The sequence below is a fragment of the Condylura cristata genome, unplaced genomic scaffold (assembly GCF_000260355.1).
Source record: "Condylura cristata isolate star-nosed mole 26May11 unplaced genomic scaffold, ConCri1.0 scaffold00010, whole genome shotgun sequence".
Taxonomy (NCBI): Eukaryota; Metazoa; Chordata; class Mammalia; order Eulipotyphla; family Talpidae; genus Condylura; species Condylura cristata.
The window spans coordinates 43,184,532-43,208,179 of NW_004567111.1; the positions used below are offsets into that span (position 1 = coordinate 43,184,532).

The 23,648-nt window shown below is 44.6% G+C and overlaps 1 protein-coding gene across 1 annotated transcript; it reads left to right on the forward strand.

Annotated features, from left to right (window-relative positions):
• Positions 1–973: 973 nt before the first annotated feature.
• Positions 974–23,135, forward strand: ALOX5AP (arachidonate 5-lipoxygenase-activating protein). The gene is made up of 5 exons (XM_004680184.2): positions 974–1,169; positions 7,659–7,758; positions 13,692–13,762; positions 17,421–17,502; positions 22,666–23,135. The coding sequence occupies exons 1-5, from the start codon at positions 1,100–1,102 to the stop codon at positions 22,826–22,828; spliced, it is 486 nt and encodes a 161-aa protein (XP_004680241.1). The 5' UTR covers positions 974–1,099; the 3' UTR covers positions 22,829–23,135.
• Positions 23,136–23,648: the final 513 nt, after the last annotated feature.

Here is a 23,648-nt window from a genome sequence, read left to right on the forward strand (position 1 = left end):
AAAAGCTCCTTGTTAGTACTGCCAAATATTTGTTGATTCGGGATAAAGATTGCAGGTATCTTACTTTTTCTTTTTTCCTTTCCTCTTTTTTCTCCTCCTGTCTTTCTTTTCTTCCCTCCCTCACATTTCCCCCTCCTTCTTCCCTTCTGCTTTAGAAAGAGTCCATTAATTGCTTTCACTGTCAAGAGAGGCACCCCACTACATAATTTGTTCATTGAATGACAACTTAGTAGGAAGATATGAGGAAAGCTATGCTATTTCCTATCTTCTTAGGTGTGGAGCGTTACATGCCTTATTTTGGATTTGTTAATTTTTTAATTGCAGTAAAATTGACATTTTTTCAGGTGTACAAATGATTCAATATTTGTATATATTATGAATGGCAATCTTCAATATTCTGCATAACCTCTGACTGCCATTTACATTGAGAAAGCTGTCTTGCAAAAAGCCATCTACTGGACCCAGAGTTTCACTCTCAGAGCTCCTCTCCGTCGTATTATTATGTTGAAGAGAATTTCAGAGATGGCGCCTCAACAATTACCTCAGAAAAGTCAGTTATAGTCCTTAGCAAGCTTTCCTGTTTGAAAGTTTTCTTATAGGGTCATCTGTAACCCCACTTCTTCCCCTTATCTAAATTCTTTGGTTTGGTTTTATTAATTAATTAATTAATTTTTTCTGTAGAAATGGAGACATCAGCTCTCTGTCTACTCCCTGCCCCCATCCTAACTTATTCATTCACCTTGACCTTTTTTGTGGTTGCTATTTGGACCCTATCATGTGTTAAGTAGTCAATTTTTTCCCCCGAGGACAGGATACAGATCTTTTTGGTGCTTTCTATTTTTCAAAAAAGGCTTATTTCCCCTTTCCTTCCACTTCTCCCAATTCTTGCTACTCCTGGCAGGTCACAGTGAGCCAGGGCACTTTAGTAGTTAGTTTAAAAAAAAAAAAAAAAAGGAAGAACGCTCTGTGTAATTGTGCTGGGTTCTTCGGAAATTCTAATGATGAAAGCTAGTGCAGGCCCTCACTTCCCTTTTCTGTACAGTGCAGGTCTGGGCTGCCACGAGTCAGAGCAGTTTTCGTTTGGGAGCCTGAAGCAAACATGGATCAAGAAACCATGGGCAATATTGTCCTGCTGGCCATCGTCACCCTCATCAGTGTGGTCCAGAATGGTAAGGGAAGCCTTCACCCGGGGATGAATGCAAGGGTCTACGTTGTCTGCCACTTGTTTCAAAGTCAGGCTTTCTCAGTCTCTCTCTCTCTACAATTTTTGTCTACAATTGTTTGTTTTATGGTGAATGGATAGGATGGGGTGTGTACCTTTCTGTGTGAATTTGGGCTTTTGCTTCTCCCGGTCTTCCACTTTAATGGTGAAGACTAATCATGTTTGCAAAGCCAGGGCAGCCAGCCAGAGGCTTTACCAAGCCTCTCAGTGACATGTCTGCAATCAGCATTTTAACTATGAATTAATGTGGCCAGAGAGGGGCAGAAGGCAAGACGCCTAGAAAGAGAAATGAGGCATATGTTCACTCAGGCTTCGGGCTTTACTAAGTACAGTTGGATTTACCTGTCATCTGTAGGTTTAAAAAAAGTGAACCTGAGAATATGAGGGTAAAAAGGCTTGCTTTTTTTTTTCTTTTGAGGAAACAGGCTCCTTGTAATACTTTTTATTTTCTCTAGCCATATACAATTTTTGGATGCATTTTTCATAAGTATTACACACTGACATAAAGAGAGAAGGTCCGCATTTTCATCAATGCTGTTATCACTTAAAAAAAAGAAAAATGAGCAAGATAACCCAGATCTGAAAAAGGACTGTGTAGGACTTTCTCCTTAAAGCTCTGAGTGATGACAGCTTCAAATATTTTTATAAGAATCTCCAGTGGCGACTCATTTTTCAGTTTATTAAGATAGCAAAATTAGGGAAGTTATTACTAAGGGCAGCTGCTATAGCTTAGTGGTAATTACCGAATGTTTACTCACTGCCACACTTTGGAAATATGAGCATTTAGTCAATTTTGGTATTCAGATACCTCCCTCCAACTTGAGTGTGGCAGAGGCTGGTGACGAGGCTTCCAGGCACAGGGTAAGTCTTCCCTGGAGCCCCCCATAGTCGACAGGTGCAATTTTGCATAATGAACAACACTTGATGGCTTTCTGACCCTGACATTTCCATACTCAATCACATACGATGGAGCTACAGCCCACAGAGGGATTGTTTAGGCTGCCGTTTCTTCAAGCCATCACTATGTCATCACTCTGCCCCCTGCACGGGGGCTCATTTATTTATAAACCTACAGAGACCCCATTCTCTTCCAGATAGTGTTCCTGGTCTAGGGGGATGAGGCAGTGAGCAAGGTAGCAATGGGAGAGGATGGGCAGGTAAGCAGAGGAGGAAGCCTGAACAGAACCCGCAGATTCAGTGGGGGTGGGTGGGCTGGCACCTTCAGCGCTGTGTTACACCCTGCCTGTGTCCTTATACCGATGAAGACAGCTGATGACAGTCTTAGCTGGGCAGCCAGTGCCTCTCACTTGTGGGGTTGGGACCAGCTGGGAGGTTTGCGTTCGCTCAGAGTTGTTCCTGCTCAGCCCAGAAATTGTGTGTGTGTGTGTGTTTTTGTGTGTGTGTGTGTTGGGGGTGGGGGAAAGAGGGAGGTTGTACAGTTTTTGCTATGAGAAAAGCGCTTTATCTCTCCTAAGCTGCTCCACGCCCTAGCCCTGCTCCTTTGAGTGGGTGTTGGGCTGCTGGGCAGGAACACAGCAAGGCCTGAGCAGACTGGAGGTGGATAGAGATTTTGAATGATTTCCCGCAGGTGAGGTTAAGTCTTTGGAACAGGAGAAAACATTATAGATGGCCAGATGTCTGTGTCTTCACCACCATCTAAAGGCCTTGACTTTTGATTGGTCATTGGAGATAGCTAACAACAGCACACAGCAGCCTTGTGAACGGAGTCCCATGAAAGAATGGGAGGAATGGAGAGTCCCTGGTGGGAGAGACACAGTGTGGTGCAGGGCAGAACTGTTGTTTTGGGCTGGAGACATTTCAAGCCGGCCAGACTAGCGACTTGGGTGTGTAGCTGTGTTGACAGCGTGGCCGCAGTCACAGCCTTTGTCCTTCCCTGGGCCCCTGTGAGCAGCCAGGGCAATTTGTGGGCAAGTGACTTTCCACATGTGCTTGGGGAAGAGACAAACTGCTGCCCTTTGGAAGCCAGGCAGGGAGTAGCTGCGGACTTCCTGGGAGGCGTCAGCCAGGCCCACTCTCTTCTGAAGTGCAGACTCAGACTCCCACTTGCTAACTGAGATCACTGTGTGAAGGCTTTTTGTTTCTGACTGCTAAATGTGTCATGTGGGAGAGCGTGAAAAATTCAAATGACCTGGGATCTAACACCTCTGCTTGTTTGGTGTGATTTTAGGAAAATGCCAAGGTCCAAATGTACTTCCAGAGCCTTTCTTTGCAATTCTAATAAGCCTAAATGTTACAACAATCGATCTATTTCACAGAGTTCAGAAAATATGCAAAAACTGTACTTCTCTGTCCTCCTCCCAGCCCCCAATACCATTCAAAACACTCCCTGTTAGCTTTTAAAAATATTTACATGGTGTTGCCAGGCACTGCACACTTGCCTCTTCCAAGACAATGAAGCCCAGTTCACTTATGTCTGGACTCTTGCTCCTGACATGTGTGAGCTTCACTTCCTCGGAGAGGCCAGAGGCCCATCCACCTCATAGCACTTTCTGCCTTTGCCTCTCAAATATTCTTAAGTCATTAGGATCTTCAACTTGGAGCCTTCTTCCAGCCTGATCTAGCAGAATATAGATTTGGGAATGCAAAACAGGTTAAAGACACATTTAAACGTGAAAATACAACTTTCCAAGAAACTAAGACCAGAATTTCCAAAGTCCACTTTCCAATGTCTTACAAATCTTGTCCAGAGAGCCTTCAACTTCAGCAGTGTTGACATGAAGCAAATCTTGAAAATAAATACTTGGAGACAATAATTCCAGAGGAAGCCAAGTTAGAAGTTAGTTAGAAGGGGAGAAGAAGGGGGCAGAGGGAAGAGGCATAGAGGTTCGGGCATGAAACCTGAGTGGGGGTAGCCGAGGAAAGATCTACCTTCCTGAGGAGAACTGTTCTTGCAACCCTTTTGGTTATAGCAGAAAGTAGCAGTAGCATTAATGTCATCCTCTGTCTGAGACAGGTAACCTGCAGCAGAAGAGTTTGTGAGAGCTGTGGTCAGGAGAGAAACTGAGCTGGAAGTGCTGACTACCTTGCCATGCCATCTCTGGCACTCCCACCCCAATATTCACATTCACATGGAACCTCACGGCCACCGTATTAGAAGAGCTCACAACCCAGCCTAGGGTTTGATGGGCCCTAGAAATTGAATGAACTCATGAAGTTCCTCCAATGCAGAAGCTTTTTATACTGTCCTAGTAGTTCCCGCCTGCACACAGCCGTGAGGGAGCACTCAGAACCCACTTAGCTCTTTCCCATTCTTAGGTGTATTAGGAGTTTGCTTTGTGTCAAGCACAATGCTCCTGCTGGACATAGATCATTTAATCCTTGCACCCTTTGGCATATGTACCATGATTTCTGTTTTACAGATAAGCAAAGTAGAGCTTGGAGAGATTAGAACATTTGTTGATGCTCTTAGAACCAACAGGTGATGAAACCGGGATTCAAACTTATTCCAGATGTCTGTACCATTGTCTCATTATTTCCTCAAATCCACTTACTCAAGCACTCACTACTCAAGACATTATTTCTTATGTTGAGCTGAAATTTGTTGCTCTATTACTGCTATCCACTGGTCCTGTTTCTAGTCTCTGGAAAAGCTTAGACTGTGTATGCCGTTTTGTGCTCAGAAAATCCCTGTAACATCCTTTCTTCATATTAACTTTGTGGCAAACCTAAATTTCAAGATCTTTTCATGTGGTCCTGAGGAAGTTATTTAACTTCTCTGCCCCTCAATTTCTTTAACTGACAGTGGGATTTACTAGTAACACGATGTGTGGTAGCTGCAGGTACTACATGAGCTGATATAGGTAAAGTGACCTAGCATGCGATAGATTCTCAGTCATGTAGCTGACATAGATAAAGTGACCTAGCATGTTTGCTAGCCTGCTCTCATTGTGTCTCTGTCTGTTTCTCTCTGGCTTAGTTTAAGAGCAACTAACCAAGACAAGAGGTTAATGATCTTTGCATGCTTAGTTTCTGCAAGACAGTCAGGGATAACAAGGGTGTAGATGGTGGTGTGGAGTAGGTAAAGACAGCCCAACTCTTTCAAAAAGAGGTCGACTTTCATGGGATCACAGACTGAGGCAGGCTTGCTTTTGTTTCTTTCAAGTGTAAGAAAGATCTGAGTTTTTTCTAGGGTTAAGGTGAGAAAAAGGGATACTGAAGTTTTAGGAAATGGGGAAAACTCTGGCAAGAATGGGGTCACATCACAAGCAGAAGGTTAAGGCTTAAAAAGTGGGGGAGGGTTATTTTCTGAGCAAAGGGAGGGAGAAGAGAGGAAGGCTCTGAGAAGTATAGTGAAGTCATGCTCCTGGTTTCAGAAATGACCTCTAACCTTAATGTTCTCCTTGACCACATGTCAGAAGTCAGGGGTGTTACCTTGGGTTCTGGAAAGGGTGTCATCAAAATTCTCTACTGTATTCCATGGCACAAAAAGACTTTCAGAATGCGCAAGCTGAAGGGATCCCTGAAGTGAGTGTCCATGTACCAGTAAGAGGAAGAACATCCTCATCCTTGCAGCTGTATTTGAATCTGCAGCTTCTCTGGTCCTGACTGAGTGGCTCTCAGAAAGTTACTGAACCTACCCGACCCCTAGTGACCTTGTCTGCAAAGTGGGGCAGCCCTGCTCACTTCACAGAGTGACATGTGTGAGGCCCAAGAAGAATGGTCAGGTACTTGCCAAGAACCTGCTGTGTGACTTACTTCCCTTCCTACAAGATAGTTCTGTCATTTTGCTCCAAATGGGCACATTCTTAGGAAAGGCAGGTACTTTGGCCAAAAAGAAAACCATGAAGGGCTTTTATTCATATACACAATTGATAAGGCATTCTCCTCATGTCTTTTTGAGGAGACTAATATGAAGCTGATCAAAAGGAACCCTATGGGTGGACCCTGACAATCATATTTTTTCCCTTTTTCATTCTTGAAATAGGACTAAAGAAATAAAATAGGAGGGCAGTGGAGAGAGATTTTTCATGCTTCCACCTCCGTGACCCACTCAGTTGATAAACCCTGAAGATATTGCCTCCTTGGCAGGCATCTCTTATTCCTCTCTTACCCTAGCTGTCTCTCCTCGCTGTCGCCCTGCTCAGGGTCTTACCCCTCTAAACACTCACCATACTAAACAGAGTGACGTTCCTGTTATTCGGCCCCTTGATTTACGCCTGTCACAAATCCTAGTTAATCTTGAGGTGGAAATTATTTCAAATTTCTTAACATGGCTCTCATCAAGGTCAAAGTAGAAACTGCCAGATCAAGGGGGCACTCATCCACTATCCTCTACCAGCCCTGGCTCACTTAGTGTCTCCTCATCCAGGCTCACTCTGTCTCGCACTTCCAATGGCCCCTGACCACAATCTGCTCCCCCTCTTTTGCCCATAACTCTGCACACGGTGCACACATCCAGTCTGTGGATTTTGTTGGTCGTGTGGCCTGTCTCCTTCCCTTTTATCCTCGCCAGAACATAAACTATTCAGGTCAAGGCTCTTTCTTTATTTGTTTCTGGGATGCATGCTAAGACTGAAAAGATGCCTGTTATTGAATGAACAATTCACCAACTCTCTCTTTGGCTTCCTTTGGAATTCTGCATTTTTTTTTAAAAAGATTTAGTTATTTATGCATACAGAACTGGGGAACAGGCCAAAGGTACAGGGGTGGTGAGAGGCTCCACCAGGGAGAGTGGAGAGCAGGACAGGCAGATCAACGAAGTATACTGCTGAGGGGAGCAGTGGGCAGGACAGGAGCATTCTGCTGTGCCATGTGGGTCACCTCCAGGGCCGGGGATTGAACTCGCAGTGCAGTGGCTATGGCTAGCTTGCAGTGCTGTGTCCTAACCCTTGTGCCACCAGGGAGGGCTGGAATTTTGCATTTTGATCCCCTGCCCCCTCAACCTCCTTTATTATAAGGAGGCATGCTGAACCAGAGAAGCCTTTCCTCTGGACCTCTGCACGGTCCCTTCTACTTGAGTGGTGAGATTCTGCTGTCTCCTCATCTACTTGGTTGGTCCTGCTCATTCTTCAGATTTTATCATAGTATCACACCCTCTGAGAATCTTTCTGTGACCCAAGCACTGCCTTATATTGCCTTCTTTGACTCTTGATAGCACTCTGTTCTCACTCAGTGTGCCTGTGATAAGTCATTCTGTAGTGTCAGTTCTATTACTTGTTGATCTGTTTCCTTCAACTGTATGAGCCTTCAAAGTGGAGCTTATGTTCTGCCTAATGTCACATCCACAACACCAAGCACAGTGACTAGTAGAGGGCAGCTGCTGAATAAATTTTTGCTGAATTTCATTTGAGGGAACATATTTAAGTCTCTTTGGAGGCCAACACAGGGAAACAGTTAACATTCTGGTAAAATAATAGAGTTATAGGCTCCTGCACATGCCTGTGATAAACCAAATCCAAATCTTTCCCTCTGACAGGGTTCTTTGCCCAGAAGGTGGAGCATGAAAGCAAGACCCAGAATGGGCGGAGCTTCCAGAGGACTGGGACCCTTGCCTTTGAGAGGGTCTACACTGCCAAGTGAGTCCAAACTCTGAACCTGATTACTAACAGAGTGGGGCATGGGCTGTGGGTTCTCCCTACTGGAGTGAAGAGCTTCAAGCTCCCATGTCTGTCAGGGAAACTTCAAAAAGCCAGAACTTGGCCTAAAAGGCTTTGTGGGCACCTTTTGTCATCTTAGAAAGTGTTAGTGTTAAAAAAAAAAAAAAGGAAGTGGGAATCTTGGGTTCGGGGGAAGAGTGCTGTCCACCCCACCCCCATGGTCCAGTCATTTAGTCATGGGAGTTGCCCAGTTTCCTGTGGGTTTGTCCAAGATACTACAGTGAAAACCAGCCATTTCTCACATCAGCTGGCTTCAGAAGCAAGGGCAAGGCGGACTGGCAACGCCTTTAAATCATCTACCCCTCTGTTCCCTCAGTGGAAGCCCAGAGGTGACAGGTGCTTCAGGTCTCCTTCAGCAAACTGAGCAAAAACAGAAAGATTGGGCCAATTGTACAATTGCTTCCACCCCACCCTCATCACTTACTTTTGAATTAAAAAAAGGGTTTGAAAACACCTGAACAGCTCAGTGAAGGAGATGGTGCTATTTGGGATGCAAATTCACAGGGATGTTATTCAAAACACTCCTTTTTCCTTTATGTGGAGGGCATTTAAATAGAGGGTTCAAGCCAGTGGCAAATCTGCCTTCTCTGTGATGGGAGGCCTGTCGGAAAGGGAGCTTCCTCTGTGAGATGGTGAAGGATGGTGACGTCCTTCCGTCTGGGCTCGGAGGTAAGTTTGATGTCCTCAGAGAGCCTTCCAAAGGGGAAGTCGTGGCCACCAGAGAAAAGCGCTTTTGGCAATCATGAATGGCAAGAAGGAGCAAGCTCGGGGGGAGGGGCGACTCACACCCAAGGGTCAGAGGCCTCGGAGCTCTGCTGCATTTGGGGGAGCACACCAGACTGGCCAGTTTCTGCCATCTCACCCAGGAGTAAACGAGTCTGCTTCTAAAACATCCCCATCTTTATACCGTCTCCCTTGATCACTCTCCCAGTTGCAGAAGTGTTGTTGGGTGCTGGCTGTGCTGCATCATTTTAAAGGGTAGCTGGGAAGTTCTGCAATGGCGTGGGGCTCCCGTGGTGCCAAGTTGCTCGAGGGTGATGGGTGATCAGTGCTGCTGGGGTCCCCACTGTGTGGGCGCTGCAGCCCAGTTCCCCGGACCCATGTCCTTCTAACTTCTGTGCGAGGGGAAGAAAAAGATGGGCATGGAATGGGGTGTGGTAGTGGTGGGGAGCTGTGGAGAGGTAGGAACTAAGAAGGGGAAGGAGAATTTTCTGTGAGTTGAAGTTTCCCAGACACTGCTGTGGCTCTACAAAGACCACTTCCTCCCTGGCCCACTTTACAGAGCCGCGTGTCTGTGGTGGGTTGCTGCAGGGTGGGGAGATCAATGTGCCAGGGAACTGTGTGTGGCCACACCCACAGGCCCCCAACGCTAGTCTCTGCAGGAAGCTTCTGGGAGGGAAGTTATGGGCTAGTCCACTGGAAAGTCAGCCCCAGCAAGAGCTTATCCAAGAGCACCAGAGACACCCAAGCACAAGATGAAGCACGGAGATAAAAGAAGTTAATTTTACAATCAAAAATACAAAATCAAGTTTTACTCATTTTTAACATCTAGATTGTGAATGTGTGTATAACATTTATAAATAATGTACTTATCATAGGGTTGCAGGACAAAACTTGGTGGATGAGATCATACGTGTTTAGAGACCATGACTATAAATAAAAAAAAAGCATAAAGGATACATGATGCTGTTGGACTGAAAAGTCTGATGCATAGTTTTCAGCATAAAACATGACTGTTCACAGAGGCATACTGCAAGATTTTGGGTAGTTTTAGACACCCTGGCCAGGTGCAAACTATCAGTTCAGACTTGATTTTAGCTAATGGTGCTTTCCACCATTTCCTTTGAGAGAGAAAAGGAATCTCACCTTGACTCTCTGTTCATGTATCTAAAACAGTTCAAGGCTCTGCTCTCAACGAGTGAGCTCAGCTAGAGCAGTCAAAGCTTGATTTTTGGAGGAACATCTTAGTTAATTGACTTAAGATTTTCCCCCATGAATGTGTAAGTATGGATTGCAGAGAAGAGAAGGCTCTCTGGAGATGTGTAACACTTTTATATGTATGCTGTATTTACAAGTCTGTGGACTTTACAGTCCATGGACTATACCATACTATAGTCCACAGAATACACTACCACAGAGGTAATAGCATCTTTTGTGAGGTAAGATTTTAGAGAACATTTTATGTTCTAAGGGACAGATTTACTTTTGATTCTCCAAGAAGGGAAACTCTTACTTAACTACAGACCTTTCCTCTTTTTTTTTTTTTTTCAGAGCATATTAAACGTTTAATGTTTCATGAAATGCTTCATGGGAAATGCCACCCTCTTATCCCTTCTCTCTGAGATCTCTCCAAATCCACTCTAGACTCACTTCTACATTTTCAAATGATGCAGCACAACCACCAGTAAATAACTTGTCAAATTATTCAGAGATGCTAGATATTCATTCATTTTGCCTATTAATACTATTAATACTATTCCTATCATTAGTAGTGATATTTACTTATGTTAAGTTAATGCTAACCAAAGTTAGTTACTTCTATGTCTTATTCCTAAAGGTGGAGAAAAGTGAAAGGGAAAATAGCAAGGAGTCCTTATCTCCTTGAAAATGTTGATAGTGTAGTGGATCCAGTTGAACATAGCATAGTGAATCACCACTAGATCAGCTCAGCAGCTCACAATTAGACCTCAGGAAATGAGAGTCAAAATGGGCTTGTCAGTTTTGTCTTGCAGAAAACTCTCCACACAGGAAAATTTGGAATAATAATAATTTGTCAATAGGAAAGATGTTTCCATTGGGACTTATAAGAAGGAAGATGTGATAGCAATAATAGCCACCATTTATTCAGAGCTTACTATGAGCCAGATACTGCTTCATCTTATTTTATTCTCACAACAATCCAGGGAGGTAATTACCAATGTCTCTAGTCACCTTCTATAGATGAAAATTTGAGGCTCAGTGAGGCTAGGAAATGCACCCAAATTCACACAGCTATAAAAAGGTAGATCTGGTGAAGGGCCCACACTTCATGGCTTTAATGGCCACATGATTGTCCCATAGGTAGTGATGGGACATCACTGACACAAGCTACTGACTCAGTCCAGCAACCATCATCTACCAAGAAGGGGCATGTGAGCATGAGTTTTGGGGGGAAAGATACATCAGAGTCCTGGGTAGGGAGGGAGACTGGCTTGAACCAGAATGAAGAAACGGTACTCTGATGTATCCTGGAAATCCAGAGGAGGAACACACTATTTTGTAGTGGTAGGAATTTAACTCCAGACAGACCATGTTTTATTAGGGACAGCAGTTAATTGAGGTAATAGGTAGGGATGATGGAATAATCCAATGTCAAATCACTAGATAATTCTCTCTAATAAGCAAGTCTCTCGGATAACTAAGAATTAGGAAGAAAAATTTGCATTAATCAGGCAAAAGCCACTAAACAGAAGCATGAGAATGAGGAGGAACCAGGGGAAATCTTTGATAGGGGTTGATTTTCAAACTGTTGGAGTATTAGATGCTTGCTCCCATCAGACATAGAATGTTAGCTAAATAAAATGGAATTTCTCCCTAGTTTTCTTGAATTGGGAAATGGGTCTCATTGTCTGAGTCCTGAGGTTGTAGTTTTGTGCCTGCCTCTATGTATAAGAACAGATTGATGTTTATGCAATCACCACTTTAGGACTTGTTTATTCTCACCCTAAATGAGACATTCATTGTAAGGGGCTCCTGTCCTTTGGCATTCTTATTGTACTTCCTGCTCAGGGAAGATTCCAGTGTTGAGAGCACCTAGCAAGTGATAAGCCAAGGACATGACCCAGTCTCTCTGCTAGGGACAGACCAAGGGCTGGTCATTCCAGAGTTCTGAGTGGTATTCCTGAGGGTGAGATACTATCAGTTTAAACACCCGTTCTAACACATTTTGAAAATACCATTTCTGCTCTGTGATTTGAATTATACTAGACCAGTGGTTCTCACACCTGACTTGCATCTGCATAACCTTAGGGTTTGTTAAAACAGATTGTTGGGCCTACCCACAGAGATTTTACATCTGAGGTAGGCACTAACATTAGCATTTTTTAAGGGGAGGAGAGCGCACAAGAGACTAGCCATGGTTCACAGGTGAATTTGTGGTGAGAATTTTACCGGGACTACACCTGAGAGGAGAAAGCAAACCTTTTACAAAAACAATGCCAATTTAAAAAATATATATACAATTATCATTTTCACAAGCACCTAGACAATATTGGTGCCTAGACAATACTGGTGCTGCTGAGTCCAGGGACCACTTTGAGAATCAGCATCATAGACTATTGCCCCTGAGAGCTGCACTGGATCTTAGAGTTGTTAATGATTAGTCTCTTTATGGTAAGTAAGTTCAAAGAAATTGCTTTGGCAATGAAAAAGGATGGTTAATGTCAGGTCAGGGGCTAAATCTTAGTCATGCCCCCTTTCCACTAGATGGCTTTGCTTTACCCTCTCATGCCTCCAGGACCTGTTGTGTTGTTTTTCCATAAAGGTGCATTGGTGCATCTTTCTAGACTTGGTCTAGGCGGTGAAGTCCCCAAGAGGACACTCACTCGTTAGCACAGCTGAAGAAGTAACCGACTTGGTTTTGGAGACTGACCAGGTTAGGACTCCTGCCTTTGCCACTCCGTATCTGGATGACATGGGCAAGTAATTCAGCTTTTTCAACCTTCAGATTCTCCTTTGAAACATGAGAGGAAATACCCCTTTCTCCCCCCCCCTCCCCCCCGCCTCCCCAAGAGGTTCACATCTATTCTTGGGAACTTAGAGGAGGTTACATTACAGGGCAAGAGGAATTGAGGTTGCTTACTAGTTGACCTTAAGATAAAGAGATTATCCTGGATTATCTGGATAGGACCAATGTGATTACAAATGTCTGTTAAAGAGAAAGGAGGCAGAAGTGTGGGTGTTGAAGTGATTCAATGGTGAGAAAGACTTGATCGTCCCCTGCTGCCACTGAGGTTGGGAGAGGTTTATCAGCAAGGAAGGCGGGGGACCCTAGGAGCTGGGGTGTTAAGGAAGTGGGTTCTTCCTAGGAGATGCCACAAAGAATGCAGCCCTGCAGCCTCTTGGCTTGAGCCCATTACAGACTTACCCTCCAGATAATAAATTTATGTTGTTTCAAGCCACCACGCTTGTTGCTACTTGCTTCAGCCATTACAGGAAAAGCATGCTGTCTCCATGTACTCAGGATTGCGGTGAGTGGAAGGGAGACCAGGGGGTGACACACCAGCCGGGGGCCTGGTGTAGAGTGAGAGCCCCTCCTTGGGAGCAAGGTCTGAGAGCTGCAGGCAGCTGGCACCAGTCAGGGGAAAAGAGTTTTCTGAAGAGCAGCTTTTCTCAATTATCCTTCTTTAATGCTTGAGGCTCACCTGAGCAAGGGCTCAGCCTGGCCTGCAGGGCTGAGCTGATTGGCATCTCTGACAATTCAGGCTTCCTTCGTGGGGCTCTTGCTCCCCCACCCTAACTGTGCCACAGCCCTGCTGTCTGCATTGCTCACTTTTCAATTTCAAGAAGAGCTTTGGCACAGCCAGGAGCAGGAATCCTTGCCAAAACGAATGAATCAAGAAACCTCGTCTCTAAGCGCCTCGCGGAGGCACAGAGCAAATGGATTCTGAGCAAGCGCTCCCTCTGCAGCACTGTTTGTCTCTGATGCGGTGGCTGGCTGCTGCTTCTTAGTGGTTAGATGGAAGTGAAATTAGGAAGGAGCTTTGTGCTCTGTGAGTGGGGGCGATTATTAATTTGGGGATTCAGATAATTTTTAGATGACATCGTGGTAATGTGTCTTCTGATTTGTCTCCTCCTTGCCTATTTGTTTGCAGCCAGAACTGCGTAGATGCATACCCCACTTTCCTGGCTGTGCTCTGGAGTGCGGGAATCCTCTGCAGTCAAGGTAACCCGGCTTCTCTTGAAATGTTCTCTTTCTGAAATGGGAGGAAGGTCAAGTGGAGGCTTTTTTGTTGAAAACACTTTGCCCCACCTCTAGCTCCAATCCACGAAGCCCCGAGAGGTGAGAGCCCCCCCAGGAGGACGTGTTACAGGCATGCTCTGTGACTGTGCAGAGCAGAGCGGGTGTGATAGTGCATTGCTAATGCATGCTCCCTGGTGGCTGGTTGAGAGCGACTGCGCTGACAAGGGTGGTTTAAGGCTAAATGTGACTCAGAATCCTTAAGCAGTGTTAGCTCAGATACAAGGGCATTATAAATGAGAGCGCCCGCGGGATCTATTCTGGGACCGCTGTCACTTGGCTCTTCTGCTAATAAGCTTTCAGCTGGTGGTGCTCCTTCCTCCAGGCCCGTGTTCCAGAGCCACACACTGGATGCTAGCCTCCCCTGGGTTATCAGCAGCCCAGTCTTGACTGCAGCAAGTTGACTCCTGGAATGGATTTAAAGTTAAATGGGAACCAGAATCACATTTTGGGGGCCTCTTTGGATTTTGGCACTGTATCTGGTGGAGGCTTAGCATGAGCTGGCCGGCCTCCGTGTGGTGGCCCGGCATGGTAGGTGAGAAAAGGCTGCTAGTACCCTATTTAATTCGTGCCTTCTTCACCCACTCTGTGATGTAGGTAGAAGGAATATTATTTCCCCACATTTCCTTTGAGGACTTTTTTGTTCGGGGAGATAAAGTAACTTGTTACAGGTCACTCAGCTGGTAAGAGAGCCAAGATGAGAGCCTTCGTTTTGGGGACGAAATCCTGGATTTTCCACAAGTTTTATTTTACTTTATTCACTTGCATTTATACACAATATATGTATACACACACACACACACTTTAGACACCTACTATGTGTCAAGACCTATCCCTGGATACACAGTTATTGATAAAACAGAGATGGTGGTGAGGCACACAACAATTGATCTGATGAACCATAGCAAATAAGTGAATGGATGAATTATTACCAAGCGTGAGAAGCCCCAGGAAGTGAATGAGCGGGGTACATGTAGACCCTAGAAGCGAAGGATGGCAGCAGAAAGCAATTGAGGGTCACCATGTGGTCTCCTTCTGCACACCACATGGCTGTCAATAATCTCACTATTTATTTCCCACTGTCTATCCTGAGTAAAATAAGAAACATGTCCAGCATTACTTGGAAAATCAAGTTAAACTATGCTTGCATGGGAGTTACGATTCCTTTTATGTTTGAGACGATACTTGATATAGATGAATGTCGAGTTGTTCTACACAGATGAATACAAAGGGACTTTGAAGGTGTTTCAGAGTCCTGGAAATATGCATTTCCTGCCAAAAGGAGTTGGCATTGTCAGGCGACCAAAATGTCAATAAACCCTGTCCAATAACCATCGTTTTTCTGGACATTGTAGATTGCAGAATTCTTAACTGAAAGGAATCTTGGAGATCACTCTAGCCCAGTCCTTTCACTTTACAGAGCAGGAATTCAAGCCTCAAAGAGACAAGAGACTTGCTCAAACTTAAGAAATTTGGAGTCCAGATTTGAACCCACAATATTTCTAGTGTTCCATAGAGCCCAGGTTCACCCAGGAGCACTTTCCTGCAAAGGGGCGGGAAGGGTTGATTGCAGCAAATCAGAGAAAATTATCCCTAATTTCAGCAAGCTCATGTTCAATTTAGTTACTCTTGAATGACCACTTGGTTGATAGTTAGAGCAGAGCCACCCAAATGGGTCAAAGCTGGACCAGCTTTGTCTAAGGCAAACTGTGAATTGTGACTTTTGTGATTGTCAAAAAAATATGATGACCCTCACAAGCAGTTTCACGAAGGTGCTCGGTTTTCTTATCAGACATATAGCAGTAGTATGTGGAGGGATGAAGTGAAATTGTAAAAAGAACATGGGTTTTGGGGGGATGACAAATGGAAGCCATTCCAAAAACACTTATTGATATGCTTTCCCGGTGTCTTTCTCACATCCCATCCCCTCTCTCATTTCCCCTCACCATCTCCTACCCTTCCATTACTCAGCTTTCTGAAGTCTCATTTTCTCACTTGTGAGAAAGGACCATGTCTACCTAAAAGTGTTCCCAGGACAATTAAGTGAGATGGTGTGCATAGGCCCCAACACAATGCTTGGTGTCCTTTGGGTTGATTCATAAAAACCATCAATATATGACTATTCATGCATGACTCACAAAATGGTGCATTCCTAACAATAAAGTTCAACCTTAAAAATAAATCCCAGTGGGCCCTCCCTTGTGGCGCAAGGGGTAGGATGCACCATTGCAAGCTAGCCACAGCTACTTCAGTGCTGGTTCGATTCCCTACCCCGGAGGTGACCCACATGGTGCAGCAGACCTCTCCTATCTCTCCTTTGCTCCCCTCAGCAGTGTACTTGGTTGATGTGCCTACTCTGCTCCCCATTCTGTCTCTGGTGAATCCTCTCATCGCCCCTGCACCTCTGGCCTGCACCCCAGTTCTGTAAACATAAAAAAAAAAAAATCTTAAGAAATAAATAAATAAATCCCAGTAAATGTTATTATTGATGTTAGGAAACCAGAAAGACCTGGTCAAAGCCCTCCTCTCCCTCAGGTCACCTATTCATTCATTGTTCATTAATTTGCCTCTATTCATTCAGCTGAGGAAAGGTGCTTGAGACCCAGCTTGTGCTGAGGGAGCGCTATGGCAGCACAGAGGCCATGGCCATCACAAGCCTGATGCCTTGATGGGACTTTGGGCAAACTGACTTCCCTGACACTAAATTCTTCATCTGTTAAATGATGACAGTGAGGTACTTCTCAACAGATGGCTGGGAGGAGCGGAAACCCACACACCCCAGGTCCTGGGGGCAGTGCCTGACCTATTGTAAAAAGCACTGGGTCAAAGCAACTAACTTGGTATTTGAATAAAACTGGGAGGTTTTAGCCTCAGGCTCCTGTTTCTCCTTCATAAAGAATCTTGATAGGTAGGAATGCTGTAATCAACTCTTCTTAGTCGTAGAATGAATTAAGTCATAGCTTCACTGGTCCTGGTGGAGCTGGGTTTTCTCACTCTCAGTTTCAAGCTGTTGGGACTCTGTAGGGTTATTTGGGTGCTGTTTGTGGCAGTTCCTTGAAGGGTAGAATGCAAAAAGTGTCCCTTTCCCAAGAGATCTTCTCTGCACAGTATAATTATTTGGAAAAGTTTAAGTATTGGGTTGCCATCCGCCCAGAGGTGATTGGTGTACTTTTGAGAGAAAAAAACCCACAACTGGACTGGGGGGTTCCAGAATGCTGCCCCACCATTCACTCAGCTGCTGAGGTCTTTCATAAATCCCAGGATGCCTCAGACCCAAGTTTTCACATCTGCAAATAGAAGAGATGACACTGGCCTTGTGGAAAGATTCAAAATAGATACCGGATAAGTTTGTAAACTTTCTTGTTAATGCCCACTAAAGGTAACTCTACTATCACTGAGATTTCAGATTTCTTCTAGCAAGAGGTTTTTGGCTGAAGTTTTATCAGCATCGATTATCAGAACCTGAGGCCTCTGCTAGGCTTGTGACCCACATTTGTTGCTCAAATCTGTATTGATATTGTGTTGGTTTCATGTGTCCTGGCATCTATAAAACTAACACAAGTGTTTTCCTTTTTCTATTTAGTTCCTGCCGCCTTTGCTGGACTGATGTACTTGTTCGTGAGGCAAAAGTACTTTTTTGGCTATCTAGGAGAGAGAACTCAGAGGTAGGCCACTGGGACTATTTTAGAACCATTGAATGTTTGTGCTTTTTGAGCAGGAAGAATTACAATTTACAAGAATGTTCTACCTGGCATCTAAGGCTCTGTGTAGGTCACTGATGGTGGGAGACAAAGGCAGATGAAGGTCCCCCATGCTCCCCTCCCTGAACTTTGTGGGTTCTGAAAATACATCTGAGGACCCCTGAACTTTGTGGGTTCTGAAAATACATCTGAGGACTGAGGTTAGTGTCCCCATTCAATAATTCCTCCACATTGCATTGGATTCACAGTGGATACTTTAACGCCCTGCCCTGCACTTTCCTAGCAAACCCCACCCTCCTCTCCTACCCTTCAGCACTTGGGACTTAAATACTTTCCAGGTCTGGCTTCCCAAGGCCTCCTGCAAGGGAAACATTTCAATATTTGCCTAGGGAAATGAGAACTAAAGCTTACACCTTTGGATAAATTCTCTTGAGTAAACAGAACTGTTGGAGACCAGCAGAAAGAATGTTCAGAAAACAAGACACAACCACATACAAGGCATCGAGCCTGTGAGAGGAACCAGTGCATCGCTTATAGACGCTGCCAGGCAGAAAGCCCCGGCAGCAGAGGGGTTGGGAAATCTGCACTTCCATGACATAAATGATGATAACAGAAGAAATGTTCACGTTACAGTATGCCTTCGGTTCCTCGGAGATTGGAATTCCTAAAGTATCAGAGAGGCGAGAGGCAGGAATATGTTCTGAGAGTGGGCACCCATGAGCGGTCCCTGCCTCCCCACTATTTTTCTTCCTTGTCTAGTCACAACCGTCTCTGTCTTTTACAATAGCCCCCTTCTCTGGTGGTTAATGGGCTCTCCGTTCAGATAGCATCTGTCAGTTCTGACAAAGGCAGTGACTCGGTGTGGGTGAAGGCTTTCTATCTGGGGAACCGGGAGCCTGAAAGCTAAATGACTTAGGCTTGTCAGGTGGTGAGCTGCAGCCAGGAGAGAGTTTTCTCATAGCAATTCTTTTTCTGTGTGAGCCTCTTCTTCATTCCTCTCTAGTGCATACTTATTTATCCTCTAACACCACAATTCTATGATGTCTCTCACCCTCATCAACACTGCCCAAAATGAAACTCTTTATTCTCTTTTACCCTGAAAGCATCTATTCTTCCTTTCCCCAGGTGATTGACCTGTTGTCAAGCCTTGAGGGGAAGTGTGGAATGAGGTGGTTCTGTCCTCTTGGGCCAGCGGGTGTTTCTCTCAATGAGTCCTAGGGATTCCCCCAGTCACCACTCTCTTCTCTACCTGTTCCACTTGCTGGGATCTTAAAGACAGCCTGTGGAGGATGGGAAAATGTATCCACTTATCCAAAGATTCTTTTTATTTCAAAAGTAATCTACTAGAGAATGAATGAATGGAGGTAGCAAAAATAAATAATGAGATATAGACTTAAAGTCTTAAAAATATTAGATTTCTCTGAACCCCACTGAAGTGCAAATGGCTTATCCTCTTAGTCCCTCCTGATCTCCCCCTTTTGATGGTGGTAAAATATTCTACCAGCCCTTAATCCACTGTCTGTGCTGGTTCTAGACCCTCCTTGTTGTTCCTGGCTTCATGATAGCCCCTGATCGTGGTGCTCTTCCTGCTGAGACAAACATGGCTTCAGAATACATCTTAATACACAGTTCTGAGCAGTTTCAACAATAGAGATGATAAATGGAGATGATTAGCTGTCTACTCCTGATCTAGACCAAAGTATAGAGGTAGATGCCTGCCTACTTCTTGAAACTACTTCTTTTCCACATCTCGGCTCTGTCCCTGTATTATGTCACATTGGACTCAGCAGATGCCTTGATGCCCCAAAGCCCTCAGGATCTGCAGCATCTGAGATCCTGCCCCCAGAATTTCGCCCCTGGGTTCTAGATTATCCCCAGAAGTTGCTTTGATCCTTTTCATTCCAGAAGCTCCAGTGTCACTGCTGATCCTGAGAGTTGGTAGGTCATTCCTTAACATCTCCCCTCCCCCGACCTCCCCACCACAGCTGCTCCCTTTAAGCTTCAAGTTGCCCTGCAAGGATTTTACAGCTACCTCCTTTCTTCCTCATGGAAGTTTATGGCTCTTATTCTTCTGTCCTACTCTCTGACCCCATTCTCCCTGTCTGGTTAGTTTGAATCCATAACTATGAATTTCGTATCCATAATCAAGAATTTTCGTTTCTTTCCTTTCATTCTAAACTGCTTCCTGGGCCCACACTCAAAGGTGGTTGGTATTGTATTACTTTACTATTTGCTCTTTATCATCTACCTTCACTAGCTGGCACTATGCTGCTCTCTGCCTGTCGGTGGAGCCCTGTCTCCTGATGGAACTCCAGCTAAATTACTTCTTACAGTTGGTAGTTCTCAGCCCAATGGACAGGCAATGGACAGGCAAAGATTGGCAACTTTTGCAGCCAATGAACTCAGATTAGCTGATTCCACCTCTTGTCATGTATCTCCATCGCTCTGTGCCTTGCAGTAAATATTTACTGGCCTCCTGCTCTGGGCCAGATACTGTCAGTTGCTGAGCTGATAACAATAAGTACACAGTGGCTTTGCCTTGAAGGAGGCCCAGGAAACACTTAGCATCAAGGACACCATGCAAGGCCACACTTAGCAACCATTATTTTAATGGGTACAGTTTTCAAAAGGACTGATCCCACGTAGTCATTTTCCTTTTAGCAAGAATATTTTAACCTCTGGACCACCAAATATGTACCATGGGATTATTTCACAAGAATTACAAAGGTTCTTCTGGAACCTTTGGGTGGTATGTGGGAATTCATGCTGGAACTTCTAAAAGTGGGACCCACTGGCCACCTGCATCAGAATCTCCTTAGGGACTTATAAAAGTACAACTTCCTGGTTCCTGGTTTGGACTTAGACAATCAGAATCTCAGGCTGGGAGGGCAGTGAGCTGGCCAAGACCATACCTCTGTGAGCTGGGGCTGGAGCCAGATCTCGGGGTGCTTGGTTTACCTCTCCACACGACAGGCCCCTAACTGGAAGTTTTAGACAGATTCGAGATGAAAATTGTTTGGCTTCATGCTTCTTTTATATTTCCATGTAGGTTTTATTTTATTTTTTTCATTTATATTTACATTATTCTTCATTTTATGCCTTTTTCCATCTCAGTTGTAATCCCATGGACTTCCCATCATTTCACCCGTGTGCCATCACCATAATCCCGGGCACCTTTTCCACCCCATTTTTGATCTTATTCCCTACTCCATCCCTGTAAGACATCTCTGGCATCTAGTTGTTCGTTGTTTTTCATTTTTTCTTTATTACAATTGCTTCCTCCTCCCCCTTCCCCCAGTTCCTTAAGCTTCTCACCATGGAGGTTTTATGCTGTTATGGAGGGTACATTTCTTTCAAAGTAAATAACCAAATGCTAATGTCCAAAATCTGAAGGAGGCCTCAGGAAGTCAGTATAATAGAAAGAGCAGTCCTCTGGCTGCACACAGCTAGCCTTGAATTCCCACCCTGCCTCTCCCTGCTTAGTGCCCGTGGGCAAACCATCAACTAGTCTGCCCTCAGTTTCCCTACCTGGAAAACAGATTAATAATACCTCATGGGGTGCCTGAGAGTTAAATGAAGTCATAGCTAGAAAAAGCCTGGCCCTACAGTGCCTAATAGTTTAGTGCTGAGCTTTCTAGCCTGAGGAAAAAGAACTAGGTAGCAACTTTTAGAAACAATCAAAGAGAGGTCTTGATTCAAAGTTTAGTCGTGCATTGGTGAGCTGGGCTGAGCACCTAACTCTGCCTCTGCCTCACTGAAGTTTTCTGTGGCCTGAGTTTGGGCAGGGTCTCACCTCCCAGAGCCATAGTCCATCTACCCCCTTTTCTCTTTCCCGCATTAAAAGATAGAATGTCTCACTTCATGAGTATGACTGTGAACAGGAACACAGGAGGAGAAGAACACAGCTGACCGAGGAGCAGGGACAGCGTGGGCCAGCACCTCTTCTCAGTCTTCAACATGCCCCTGAGCTAGGTAGCGAGCTTGTCAAAATGCAGATTCTGATTAAGAAACTCGGGAGAGGACTGGAAATTTTTCATTTCTGCTCCCAGAGGCTGCCAGTGCTGCTGGCTCCCTGTGAATAGCAAGGAGATTGATACTCAACTGCTGAGTGATTTTCAGATTCATGACACAGGGAAATTAGGAGTTACATTATGAACTTCTGAGGTTTCTTCAGAGTGGTAAAATTTCTGATATTAAGTCCCTGGATGCCACAGACTGTTCTGATTACAGCAAGAAACAAGACTCAGCAGTATCAACTTACCTGTTTAAGGGAGCTGACCATCTCGTTGAGCTGTCCTGATTGCCACAGGGTCCCCTCTCAGGGCTCTATACTAACAGCCTTAACAAGCCATTTGCTGGACTTTCTATTTATGCTAGTGCAGCACAGTGCCTGCTGAGCACAGTTAGGTGGTCATGTATCACTGGGGAAATGCCTCCTCGTCCCAGAGGATCATCTGTCTAAGCAGCCTAGCACTTAGAGTCTTTGAAAGAAGAACATGAATGTATCAAATTCGTTCTTAAAATATAAGGGCTGGTGTTCCTTGCTGGGGGCCCAGTTCTCCTTAGTGCCAACATGAATTATTTTCAGACTGCCTGGGGAGAATAGATTGAACATTCAGATGCTAAAGCACCTTTAGCTTCCACCAGCCTTACTGGCTCATTTAAACCATCTTCTCACATCGAGGTACTTAAAGTCCTACATGGCATACACCATTGCCAACGTGGTTCTTACAGGTGCTCCTGGAAGAAGTAGTCCTAGCGAGGGCCTTCAGTGAGTTCATGGGACTCCTGATCCCCAGTCTGAAAGCCCCTAGCCAGCAGAACTTTCCACCCTCTGCCACCAAGTTGCTGGAGTGCAGAAGGGAGTAGGAACACATGGAGAAGCCGAACAGCACAGCCCTAGTGATGATGGCGTTGGAGGTCTAGGCTCGCTCAGCTTCATTTTGAAATATGTTCCAAGACTAATAATAGCTAAGACACTTCCATCCTTCATATGAAGTAAATGGAGCATTCTTGAGTAGAAGGAGCTATAATTTAAACCCCATGTATCTCAAAGAGATAACATTTTTTTGTTCAATTGGTGTCATTTATGCTGCTTCTACAATTTTCTCTTTCCTTCTTTTCCAGCACACCTGGGTACATATTTGGGAAACGCATCATACTGTTCCTGTTCCTCATGTCCATTGCTGGTATTTTCAACTATTACCTCATCCTCTTTTTCGGAAGTGACTTTGAAAACTACATAAAGACGATAACCACCACCATCTCCCCTCTGCTGCTTATTCCCTAGCTCTCTGCTGAAGGCAGGGCTGGTGCTCTCATCTAATCAATACGTAGAAGTCATCATAATTCAACCTTTTAAAGGATGCAGCTCCTCTTTAGATAGCTGTAAATCTAACGACCATCTGGGCTTGCCAGCTTGAGTTAACCTTGCTTTCCTGGAAGAAAATAACTTGGTGTCAGCATCGCCCCTTGAACATGGCCCCAGACTTGTTATTCACACCCATTTTGTATGTTTCTGGACTTTTCCTTTCTTGATGTTTTGTGTCCAAATTTATGGTTTCCTAAAATAAAATGCAAAGACATATTTTAGGCTGTTGGTTGAATAGTTTGTGGGTGCGTTGCTACAACTGAATGACTGCTATGCTTTCTTCAACCTTAATGATAACAATAAAAATACAAACTCTACACACACACACACACACACACACAACTGGAAGGGTGTGTCAACTGTGATTATTTCTAGGTAAAGATATTTGGGCTCAGTTTTACTCCCTTGTTTGTATTTTCATGATTTATTTGGAATTTATTACTGAGTAAATAGATACGAAACAAAAGAGACACAATAGCAGTATGGCCTTTTTCCTAGGAAGTATCCCCCAAATCTAGGTGGTCAGTGTTGCCCTCTAACCTGCTATAGGCCTCATGTCTACCTCAATTATAGCACATACATATAACAATGTAAAGAGGATTCTTAGTAGGTATCACCACCCTTTCCTATAAGTCATCAGCTCTTAAGTACCCTGCTATACCACCTGTCTTGCTTTTCTTGTGGCAAGTTCAGAGAATGGGACATAGGCACCCCATGATTCAGACTGTTTTGGAACTCA